Below are 13,353 nucleotides of genomic sequence, written 5' to 3' on the forward strand. Positions count from 1 at the left end.
CTTTGTAGTTTTTGTGTGTATTTCTTGTGTGCAACATTTAAAAAACATCACTGCAAGTATTGTGTAGACAATCTAAAACCCCCAAAAATATTTTAAAACCAACCATCCACAATCAATACAGGTACTGTATAACAGACTTTGAATTACAATAAGTGCAATGCATAATACTGCTTCAACCCCAAATGCTCATATATTAAATTGCTAAAAATGAAAACAAAGAAAATGTTTGCTGTTATTAGTTAGTTTTAGTTCATTTTGTAAACATTATGTTTTAGGGTTTTTTTGTTAAGCATTTTAATTTTAATTTTATTTTGTTAACGAAACTGTTTTTTCCCCTTCTTTTTCCCACCATTGGTTTTTGTTAACTAAAATACCTAAAATAATATTCGAAACCACTTCTTTCAGACCGATACTGATACCAAGTATTAATACCACTAGTACTTTTGATACAAAAAAAAACTAAAAACAATGATAGTTAATTTTAAAGAAATACCTATATATCCCAATATATAATTTTATCAAACAGAAAATTGCATGAAATTAATTAATTGTTAATGGCAATTTTCTATTCTAATCATTTCTAATTTGTAGTTCCTGTTCGTAAAATAGCCATAAGAGGTACCGAGTGCTGAGCCCTTGAAATAAGGCCGAGTATCGACCCAATACAGATACCTTGTATCGGTAGTCTCCCATCCCTAAAAAATAACCTTGGTTACAGAGGCTCTACGAGAAGATGCAAGCTCCTAACTTGCAAGTAAAATGAGAAGCCCAGCCTGGAGCATTCCAAAAAGTACAGAGACAAGCCTCAGAAATTCTGGGGAAATGTTACCAAAGTGATGGAAAAAGCAACACTTTTGGAAAGGGAGTGAATCTGCGCTTGATTCCAAATATACAAGCTCATTTGTGAAAACCAGTGGGAAGTAATGTTCTGAGGCAAGCCCAATCATCTTCATTGCTGAAAAACACAACGGCATCAGGAAAAAAAGAAGCTGTAAGGCTAGAGAAATATTTTGTCTGCCAATTTTAATAATGATGCAACTAAACTGATCAGTCAGTCTTCTAAATTGAGTATCAGTTGCAGATTTTTTTTTTGTCTAATATCTTTTGATGTCAAATTAATTAATTAATTAATGTCCAATACTTGGATGTTACTGTATGCATTGATATATATATATATTATTATTTTTTTATCTTCATTTTTCATGTCACGAGTAGGGCAACATGTGGTTGCCTGTCCACAATGGAATTCATCACAGTGAGCAATCTGCATCATATCCGCTGTTTGACAGAAATGGTGTAACGATATAAGGGAATTAATGTAGCAAAGAGTGATCCAAAAGAAGCTCACCGTAGCATGTATGGCCCATATATTGCATATACCATACATGCATAGTATAAATTCCCATGCTACACTTCTTAGACAGTGCCAGCTATTCCACTCAGCTGATTTCGGTATTAAGCCACAATATCACACATTTTCACTCTACACGCTCTATCCTCTCCACTGGGGGATGGCTGTTAAATGTATTATAATATGTAGAGCTCAGGGCAGCACTTTCAGATGGATTTATTTATTTATTTATTTTTATTGTAGTGTTAGCATATTCTCCCTGTGCTTTTGTTCTTTCCAGGTTATTTTGCTTCCTACCGCATCCATTAACATACATGTTATGATGTTAAATTGATTCATTCACTCCCAGCCATTTTCACTGAAGCAACCCTATTCACTCCCAGCCGTTTTACTGGATTTTGACTGATTTTGCAAGGTTCACATAGTATTCTGTTCTATTGCACTGAAAACATGGAACCTACCAAAAGAAAGATTAGAGTCTCTTATTTCATCAGAATTTTTTTTTTTTTTATCTGTTTCCGTTTTGCAACAATTAGCATTAGAATATAGCTAAGTTTCATCATTATTCACAAACCTGTTGAAAACACTGGGGAAAAGAGCTTGTTGCAACATGGCCCTGACTGATTTCTTATACTCTGCTGCCACCTGCTGACTGTTTTTTATTATGACTACCATTTCTTTAAGCGACCTATTCAGGTAAGAGGCTGCAACAAAGCCTTCTGTATGCTCGTACATAAAAAACAAACAAAGAAACAAACAATCAAACGTATAAATATGTTTTTGGGCCCAAGGCAATATATAAAATAGAACATTTTTTATAAGTTTTTGGGAGCAAATAAATTAAGTTGGTGCAGTGGTTCTGTTACATGGAGCACATACAGTCCATCTGTCACTTTTTTCCACTCTCCCAGAAATACTTCAACTCAGTAACTATTACAATTCATCAATCTATTCATAGTTGCTTTCATCTGCATTATGGGTCATGACACATTTAATAATTTATTATTTCTTGCACACCTAGTAACATGATCATTATGGTGATTGTAATTTGCAGTCCAGCTGAGATAAAATATTGATTAATTGATTGATTCGGTCATCTTCGGTTAAAAAAGAAAAACAGTCAATACAGAGTTTTACAGTAAAACGAACCAACAGTAAAGATGAAGAGTGAAGCAGCAGCTTATCGAGACTAAGAAACGTATTTCAACAAAGGAACTCATTAAAATGCCAACACAAAATTATTCCCCTCTCAGGGTAAAATTAAGTCATGAAAAAGAAAACAAAAACACTTTTAAACAAAACAAATTTCAAACACAAATGTTTTGCCACCCAGTCAAGCCAACAAAAATGTATGATATTTTTATTTATTTATTTAAGTACTTATGTTGACCTTATGTTGCCATTGGTTTTTGATTTGTATTTAGGATTTGTTTCTCATATTTCCATTCTCCCTTGGTTAAAGACATTTCTCGAGTCTGCTCTGAGGCCCATGACTCGGCGTATTCACCTCCCTAACAGCTTCAACATATGAGTGTGCATGTACAACATACACTAATGACTTTGAATTAACTGGTGTTCATGTTAATATGATTGTCCTTGCTCATAGACAAATAAGCTTTTAGAGATAATATCATAACAAACAAATTGGGCCGTCAAACATTGACCAAAACAATTGGCCAATTGGGCCAAATGGCCGATTATTTCCCCCTTAAAATGTTATTGAATATCCGACACTGTGAAAGTACCATGAATGCACCATTTTTCTTGCGTAGCATTATCAACTAGCTAGTGTGTAGCGCATGTTATTCTGGTTATTCTGTTGTCCCTATGCATCCTTTAAACTGTTTAATGACATCACAGTTGGAGTTAACTGTAAAACTAACGACAACACACAACGATAAAAATTACATCCACTTTATATTTAAATACAAACCCAGCTTCATTTTTAAAACATCGCTAGCCTAGCGCTAATTCTAAAAGCGAAGGGAGAATCCTATTCAAATGCTAACAGTAAGTTAGCATCGACTTGGTAATGTTTTTCCTTTCAATAACGAATATCCACACACAAAGGCTGTGGGAACACATATCTACAGGTAAGATAACACTACACAAAGGAACAAATTATTTCCAATGTGTGAAAAACAAGTTGTTTTAATAGAATTAGCAACTTTTTTCTGTACTCACTCTAAGTGTGTACACCATGGATGCACGGCACCACACTGCCCCCAAGAGGCCAAAATGCACAGGAACAGTCAGTATTTGTTATTACTGTTTTTTCAGTTGCTATTATTTTAGTTCATTCTATTCTTATTTCACTTTCTTATTTCATTTTCTTATTTTTGTCATCCTCCTTTCAAGTTATATTTAAAGTTGATATTTCAAGGATTTAAAGACTTTCTTTTCTCAAAATTCAAGGATGCAAACAGCTCAGTTAGTCCCAAGACTGGTGAAAATAACACAAGATTAAAAAATGTATATATTTAAAAGAAAATGTTAATGCTTTCCAGCATTTGTAAACAAGTAAGAATGGTTTTAATATTGACACATAAATCTATACAATAACCTTGTATACTTCATGAAATTTGTTGATAAGGTCATACAGAGAATCTTAATAGCGAATTTTTTTGCGTAAGTGACACCCATTGAAAAGGAATGGGGGGGGGGGGGTTAATTGTATGCATGGTATATATTTTCAAATAATCAGCAGATTAATTGGTAATCGGTATTTTTTTCTGCCAAAAATCTGCATCGGCCTAAAAAAAGCATATTGGTCGGGCCCTACAAACAATTGTACAAAAGATTGAAGTTTACTTACTACTTTTTTGTAATCACCAGTAGTGTTGTAGGTCAGTTAGGTCTACATTCACACAGTGCGAATTAAAAAATGACCATCTAGGAATGTCTCACCAATGTTGTTGACCTCTGCACCTTGTGCATTCCAAACCAGGTGGCATGTACAGTAGTTCAGATGCAATAGTATCAAATATATGTCAAGTCAAAAAGATTCTAAGTTACTCACCATGCTGTCATAATGTATTAACTCCAGCTCGTAGTCTGGAAGAATATCGGCCCTCTCATTCACCAGAGCCAAGGCCATCTTCGCGGCAGGAAGGCATGCTTGCCCTCCGGGCCAGCCTCCGCTCATGGGGAAGAGAGCTCCGATGTATAGCTTCTTCTTGCCGAGAGCTGGAGAGGGGCACAACAGGAGCACAGCGAGGGTCAGGGTCAGACACAAGCCCCCGGCAGACCTGCTGTGAGAGCTGCTTCGCCGGACCCGAGCCATGCTATCGAAGATCGGAGGCTCGGAGGTACTTGATAAAGTTTATTCTACCAGAACTTTGGAGCCCGCAGCACGGCTTGTGTGAGTGAGTAGGCCAGAAAAATTAATTTCCATGAACGCATCTGATTTGCCCTCAGAGATGGGATGACATTTGGAAGACTATTTTACTGACAGACGCTTTTTGATTTACTTATTCCTTTTCTTATAGATAGGTAGATAGATAGAAAGATAGATAGATAGAAAGATAGATAGATAGATAGATAGATAGATAGATAGATAGATAGATAGATAGATAGATAGATAGATAGATAGATAGATAGATAGATAGATAGATAGATAGATAGATAGATAGATAGATAGATAGATAGATAGATACTAATTAGTCTTTATGCCAAAATCCATAGTAAGTTCACTTTTTCGTCTAAATAGACCATAATAGGTGACTCAAAGTTAGCCTAAACTGGTAGGACATTCCAGAGAAAAAAGCAGGATAGAGTTATTCCCAACTTGGATATGAAGTCCAGCTTTTCAGATGTCTAAAAATGTTCTCATTTAAGATTGTTTCTAAGAACCAGTTTTTCCCCATTGACAAATATGAAGAAAATCCATCATGAAGAAACAAGCCGAAAGAGTGTAATTCTGCTCCGATCCGCTCTGTCTTGGTTCGTCAGCCCTCCTACATTCTCTGCTTTCTGTTCCAAAGGCGCATTACGACACACGTTGGCTCGGGAGCGCCGCAGTGCACGAGCATCATCTGTTGGTTTCCATTGAGAGGAGCCAAATAAGATGAGCGGGACTCGACTGGCGCAAAATGTCTCAAAACGGAAAAGTATCCCAATTGTCAAGAAAGACGGGAGAAGAGGACGAGAGGTGCGCGGCTAAACGTGTCCGACCGAGGTTTGACTGCAGCAGCACGGCAGCCGCGTGTGGGAGCGTGTGAGAGGAAGAGGAGGAGGAGGAGGAGGAGGAGGAGGAGGAGGGAGAGGAGGAGGGATGTTCTCTCTGTTTCACAAACCACTTTGAATTTGCAATCCCATAACACAGCCCAGCTCATTTATCTCCCACCCTCAATCCCCTTCCACTGTACGCCCTCACGACCCCTCCGCCCACCTTTTTGTCGTCACTACCAAATCGGTGTATTTTTAACAAAACACTTTCACCCCAATTATATAAAATGCTCCTCGTGAAATAATTCTCACCCAGAGGAGATAGGGCACATTTATATTTGTCAGATTCATTAAGATTAACCCAACGGGCTGCGATTCAATTGCCATCATTTATTTCAGGTCAGTCTCAGCACTGACTTGTTGCCTCTCTCGCAGCACTTTGCACAGCGATGTTCTTCCTCTGTCTCACCAGTCTTTATTTTTTTTGATGTTACTACACAGATCCAGGTGAGGGAATGAATGATTTTTTTTTTGACAACATTAAGCTAAACTAAAATTTTGCAATTAGATTGTACATATACAAAAAGGAGTAGGATTAAGTAAAACCTCTCAGAGTAAATGGAGTAATAGTTATGGCAGTTATGATTTTGGCCATGATAGCATTAAGCACTGTATATTTCATAGCATTGGCAATTTCTTTTATATATTATTGATTATTTTAGCCCGCAACAATCATAAAAAATGCCCGCGAAATCCTGGAGGGAATGGCTGGACTGTCTACAAATTACCTATAGATGACATATGTGCCACAAATCACCATATATTCAGTATTTATTATTATTATTATTATTATGTTTGCTGTAGTAATTGGCAGTGGTAGAACATAGATCACCACTCCAAAATGTAATGATTTATTAATTATTATTATTATTATTATCATTATATGATGCGTTATTATGGAGTGAGGCATTAGTGTGACATAAATATTCACAAAAATAAATGAAAACACCCTATTTAGCCTGAACATAATTTGAATTCCTTGTTTAATAATAATAATAACAATAATAATAATAATAATAATAATAAAATAAAATTACAAATCCAAATATTTGACATAGAACTTTTTTTTTTTAAGTAGTGAAAATATTTACTTTGCCTGGTAACAAATTACTTTTATCATGAAGTAATTTAATTACTAACTCAGTTACTTTTATAAGTAAGTAATGAGTAACTATAACTAATTACTTTTTTTAAAGTAACGTTCTCAACACTGCCTAGAACCCCATATAACTTTTACAGTAGACTTTACACAATCAGGAATTTTCATCCGATGACGATCAACAAGTTTGAAGAAAAAAAACGTTTCGATCAGAAGATGGAGCAATATATCTATTTAAAAAACTTTTAGATTTACTCTACAGATGTTTGCCGCCATTCACAGGGGATAGGGACAGGCCCGGCCACAAAAACCCGTGTATATTTGCCGTCAATTAAAACGAATGAGAAAATCTTTAGAAATTGCTGAAAAACATTAAATATGACATCATGTCTTATTTCGTTCAATGATATCATTGATCGATCAGGCAAATTAAGACATTACACACGATCACCGATTTTTCATAAAATGCTAAATATCGTCCAATCCCGATTCAGCCGATCGTATTGGTGTAAATTAAAGTCTACAATATTGTACTAAAGTAATATATAGAGGTATCACATAAACCGATTAATCGACAACTAATCACTTAACAAATGAATTGCCTACTTCAATAATCGTATAATCGTTTAATGCCATTATTTAACTTAAAATTACCCAAATTCTCTGATTTCAGTGTCTGAATGGTAATTGTTCTCAGATTTCTGTAGTCTTTCATGAAAGCAGACTGATTATCTTGCAAACATCTGCTTTTACTTTGGAAAACAATGACCGAAACAGTAACTGAATTGGTTTCAAAACGGTTGGTGGGAACATCATCAATGTGTCCCCATCCATTCTTGTTTAATTGCTAGGTTTTATTGTTATCTCTAAATACCAAACAACAATAATTGGGTCATAAACTGCAATCAGGGGAAGAAACTGTTTTGCAATACAATTTAATGCAAAATAAAATTGTATTCAATTAACCACCATCAGCGGCAACCTAACAGCAGGTGGCCCAAGCTGTTTGTCGAAGTTAGCCCGACTGTCTAGTCGGAACTAATTGACCTTGTACACCAGTTTGGGCTTTTGCTAGCATGGTCCGTTCAGCTAGCATATGCGGTTCATCCTTGTATGCCAAAAAAGTAATTGTTTAGCCAAAGCTAATGCACCAAAAGCCACTGACCATTTAACTGCCAAACCCAACATAACCAGCCAATAGAACAATTTAACTGATACAGACTGAAAGTAGAGGTCAGATGTAAATACTTGTTTGTTTGCCTGATAATAACAAAAATATATAAATAGTAGGGGTGTCAGACGATTAAAAATTGTAATCGTAATTAATCGCAATGACTAGTTAACTCATGATTAATCGCAAAATGTTATATCGGTTCCAAGTTTTCATACTCTTGTTAACGTAAAAGTGGGAAAAAAATGTAAACTAGTAGAAATATGGCTGCATCTTTTAGTCAATGATACGTTAATTTCATAATAATTCATAAAATTTAGGTAAAATTAAAAAGATGTACGAGATAAGAGTCTGATATTGATTTGTGTTGAGGTCATATATCTGCCACTAGATGGCATAATTGCATTGTCAGACGTTGGTGTCAGCTCAGTGCATTTTTCTTTTCATATTAAGAGCTATCTAACCTTTAAAATAAATTAACTTGTGAAATTCTGCACATTATTAAAATTGTGAAATACAACTTGATCAAAGTCTCCACAAATATACGCATTATTATTACATTTATTACTGCTAAATTTTGACATGGATGTGTCTGCTGCGTTGCGACTGGATTTTCCCCCAGTACAGGCGTTGCAAGTAAGGGGCGGTCATTAACAGCACATTCCAAAAAAAAAAGAGTGGCCTAAAAGGAACTTCAAATTAACTCAAAATAAACTCACTAATTTTGACACCCCTAATAAATTGCATAAGAAGCTTAATTATTTCAGTAGGAAATATGTTGGAGTATTCAGCTATCTATTTATAGTAATTAAATCATAATAAGAGTAATAATATACAGTATAATTACGCTTGATTTGTGTTTCTGTACCAGTAAGGTTTTAATCTTCATTCCTGGCCATTAAAAAAACCAAAAAACAAACATCAAATAAATGTTTGGAGGCTATCACAGAGACTGATTTTGTGCAGTATTACTTCAAACATGATCAATATAACCCCCATTACCGAGTCAACACGGCGGCTCTCTACTGGCACTAATGTGACATGTTGTTTCCATCGATCACATTCGGGCTGGTGGTCACATACGGTAGGTTACATACATAAAAGCTGCATTTTACAGTATGCATGCTAGCTCATTTTAACTTCCCCACATTAAACAATTCTGTCGTTGTGAGCGCTACGCGAGTGTCTGCAGTATTCAGAAAGATCTACTGTGACCATTTAACCAATGAGACCTGAAACACTTTGAGGCTTAATTATATCCAATTGAACCCTGAAGTCAATCCAAAAAAAAAATTCACTGGGGAGGGAAGAAGAGGAGGGAGCACTGGGGGACGGGCGGCACCCCAGAACCCCAGGCCCTGCAGGGAAATGTCCGGGCGTCACTCCAGCGTGCCTAGTGAAAACTAACCCTGTTACTGAATTCGCCAACTCGGCGACTGGCAAACACTACATCGTGAATGTGACCACACCCAGTGTATATACAAGTGTATGTGTGTGGTGCATTAAAATTGGGAGCAGGTGAGATGGAGCAGAGGGAAATGGGAAATGATATCCCCCACTCCCATCCACCAACTTCCCCCAAAAAATTGTGTGTGTGCGTGTGTGTCCTTTTGTCTAAAGACAACTCCTCTACTAACGTCAACATAGTTTTTTGCTACAATGATGCCACAAGATAGTACAAGGTAAAAGATGGTTAAAGATCAAGAGTTTTTATTTTTTTCAAATTATTTTTATAGTCAATACAGTAGGTCCTTAGTTTCCGATGATGAGTCCTATGGTGTCGGCGTAACTGGAATTTGTACTAACCAGTGCTAATGCTACAATAAAATTGCAATTACAGTTACATATGAAAAACACTTCGGCTCTAAATTAAAAAAGAGACCAATGAAAATAACTTATGCCAAGCAACAATATACTCTAAGTTATGCCGCCCTAAACTGGTAATTGTGTTCAGTGGCAATTTCTGGCATGTGCAATATGTGCTGCTGCACAGGGTGACATTGTCGCTGGCACTATGGGGGGGGACAAAGAAAATAAATGCTATTTGAATTAGTTTTCTGTTGCATGAAGACATGACCTCTGTAGGAGTAACATGAGATAAAGTTACATGGTGAGCACAATCCTTCTACGAGTACTCATGATACAGAGTGAATGTCACTCCCAAGGCTGACGTGGAATTGTAATAAACACTTAATTGAATATTTATGGTAATATTACTCTCGTGATTTGGCACAGTCAAGAGATTTATAACTAACACATATTGAAAATAACTAGAATACTAATCCTACTCATGGTGTAAAGAAAATCATAGCATTAGGATTATGCAGGAGTGTAACAATTTCACGTTTGAGTATTTCACTTCTTAATGTTATCTCCATAATATATATTTATCTCCATGCAATAAGCACTGTTCCAACTGATTCTGATCCTTGCACTTCATTCTAATTAGTTACTTTTTCCCTTCATCCTCAGCCAATTTGTTGTCATTTGCTTTCGTCTGGAGCTAGGGATCTATCATGCTTTGCTTTACCCATTTCGGTTGCAGGCAAAGCTCTACCTGGCTGCTTTTCATTTTCTTATGTGAGTCGATATGTATCTCTGTGCGCCTCTTCCATTCATTTTGATTATCCATGCTATAGAAGGGACACATACTGTATATCTGCTTTATTGCTGTGACTTCAGAGAAGGCTGCTCTGCATACACAGTTTGTTTAACTGCTTTCCAAGGACATGACAGACAAAGGATGATGGCTTCTGGAAATCAATTTGGAGTTTTTCCAGCAAATTCTCCCAAATATAGATACTAAAGCAGCCGCGTTTTAAAGTATTATCATCAACAAAGATTTTTATGTAAACTAATGTTTTTTCAGTATTAATTTTCACAGAACCAAGATGCTGGTCGACCTCCAATTTGCCTGCATTTAATAACAATGCAACCAGTAAGAAGTAATGAATAAATAATGTGTTCCAGGGTTTAACTGCCATTACCATCGAATGAAATGGAATGGAATCAAATAGTACTTCATTTATAGCACGCTTTTCCACCTTGCAAGGCCCTCAAAGCGCTTTACATCCGACTACTCATTCACCTACCGATGTCGCAGCATCAGGGGCAACAAGGTGTTTAGTATCTTGCTCAAGGATACTTTGACGTGGTCACAATGGCATGGGATCAAACTCACAACCTCTGGGTTGGGAGACGACCACTCTACCATTGAGCCACGCCGCCCACAAATGTATTGTTATTGCACACGTCGCACGTACAGAGCAACAAAATTAAGTTTCCTGTCCAAAAAACATGAAAAAGTCAGTGACACCTAAAACAGGAGGAGACAGGAACGGGAAGCTGATGGGTCGCCAAACGGCGTCTGTTATTTCTTACTTAGATGAGAAGTAGAAAACACATGGGATGAGAGGAAAAAGCTATTCCTAAACTATGCTTTCACGCAAACCACCACCCCGGGAAAACAGTTGCTATTAACGATGAAGAGAGGACAACAATGGCTTCCAAATAGATTCATGCTTGGGCTTTTGGGGAGGTGCAAGCCTTTTTAACATTATTGAATGCAGTCTTCTGGTTGCTGCAATATTCATTCGATGTCTACAATTGTTTGCGCTCTCCATTGTTTGCTCTCCATTGTTTTTGCCTGTGTGTGCAGTGCACTCTTGCTGCGGTCGCTTTAGCATGACATCACTGGCAAGGTGAGGAGGGGCTCCTGGGTGGTGGCTGTGGCAATGGTAACGCACTGCTTTTTGGTCTAGAGAAAATTTAATTGGTTTCAAAACGGTTGGTGGGAACCGTTGTTCAGCAGTCGGACGCGCGCCACACAGCTCGGCTCAGGTGTGTTCGGCTCCAGCCGGAGTTGTCCTCTCGGCGCGCGGGAAGATCCGCGTCTCAGCTGGCCAATCACCTGAAGCCGAAATTTGCTGCGTGTCTGCGTCCCGAGGGAGATCAGCCGTTGGACCTGCTCTCGCCACGATGGGAAGTTGGAGAGCAGGTGCAGCGGGACGCACTGGACTCGCGCGTGTCCGTTCAACTGTAGTGCCTGGGTCCCAAAGGGGTCACGGAAAAGTTTGTCGGCGGCTGTGTTGCTGACGTGGGATGACCACACAAAAAAAGAAAATATGAAAAATTAAACAAAAACAAACAAGGTGTCCGTCTGCCAGTGCGGACGCGTGCCGGCTGCTTTACACTGCCTACAAGCACGATCGCTAAGTCCGAGACACTTGGTAGTTTCTTGGACAAAACAAAAATTGCCACGTGGAAGTTCTTTTGTCTTTTCTGGCCAGACAGACAGAAAAAAAAGAAGATGAAAGGAACAGCGGCAGAAGACGAGAGAGAGAGAACAATAGTCCGCACCCGTTTTTAAAGGTGGAGGGCGTGGACTAGGAAAGGAGAGGAGAACCGTCCTCCAACTTTAACTCGACTCAACTCCAAGATTTCTTAAATTCCAAATTATTTAAAGAATTAATAACTAACAATTAAAATTTGGTCAGGCTGGCAAGCCAAGTTCTTCCAGGCAAAACATGTTATCGTTACACATATCGATTAATCCAGCGGCACTAGGTAATTTTGTTCTTGCGGAGTAACTAAGAACTCTCTTGAGATTGACATACAGATGACATTGTTTTCCAAACACAAACAAAACATACATGGTGTAAAACATTCAGTTGTGCGTACATTCACTTATATGTGATGAATTCTTTTTTTTTTTAGGTGAAATGTGTAAGATTGCTTTGTGGGTCATAGGAGTTCCAAGTGAGGGCAGTTTTGACCGTCCCCGCTTGAAGGCGCTGTGGTCACATGTAACTTTCAAGAACGCTGGAATGTGGCCATCTGGGTTCACTTAAACAACTGGTATGGTTTGTCTGTCATGTTAATCCCCCAACTCAACAGGGGAGGGGATGGAGCCCCGGGCGATAAGACACTTTAGTACCATAAAGTTGTGGTTCTGGCGGGTGAAAAATAAATATTAACCTCCTGATAGAACTGGGCGACGGATGATTAAAAGGGTAGAAGTCACATTTTGGCCTCGTCTGGCGAGGGTGAAACAGGAGGGGGAAGCTTATCTATTCACCTCAAACCCCCAGGTTTCACCTCGCACATATTTCCAAGAGTGGAATGTTTGAGGAAGGGAGAACAAAAATTTTTTTGAGGGTGACTGGCAGTGTTCGTTACAATAGTGAGCTGCCTTAGTAGGCGCATTGTATCTACCTATATTTTATTTATTTATTTTACCTCCCATGCTTGACATTCAAGCAAAGTTATCCAAGTGTAAAAATAAATGCTTACGTATTTTAAGAAAATGTTTATATTTATTACATCTTAAAAAAAGGTAAATATTATCTTTTTTAAGTCTAAAAATACTATTTTCAAGACCACTGTGGTTGATATGGGCATAGTATTATTTTCTTATTTTTCTAAATCTTACTGGTAAATTTAAGTTAAACATTTTTTGTTCTGTTGCCAGATAATTTTGCTTATTTGAAGTAAGATTTTTCTTAT

The 13,353-nt window shown here is 37.6% G+C and overlaps 1 protein-coding gene across 1 annotated transcript in view; it reads right to left on the reverse strand.

The window, feature by feature from the left end:
* The window catches only part of gabbr1b (gamma-aminobutyric acid (GABA) B receptor, 1b), a 299,674-nt gene that overhangs the window by 116,308 nt on the left and 170,013 nt on the right, over positions 1 to 13,353 (reverse strand). The window contains exon 7 of the mRNA XM_086062376.1: positions 4,371 to 4,537. Coding sequence (XP_085918502.1) covers positions 4,371 to 4,537 — 167 coding nt within the window. The remainder of the gene's footprint in view (positions 1 to 4,370; positions 4,538 to 13,353) is intronic.

The sequence above is a fragment of the Leptonotus elevatus genome, chromosome 19, assembly GCF_054856555.1.
Source record: "Leptonotus elevatus isolate MCC_2025b chromosome 19, RoL_Lele_1.0, whole genome shotgun sequence".
Taxonomy (NCBI): Eukaryota; Metazoa; Chordata; class Actinopteri; order Syngnathiformes; family Syngnathidae; genus Leptonotus; species Leptonotus elevatus.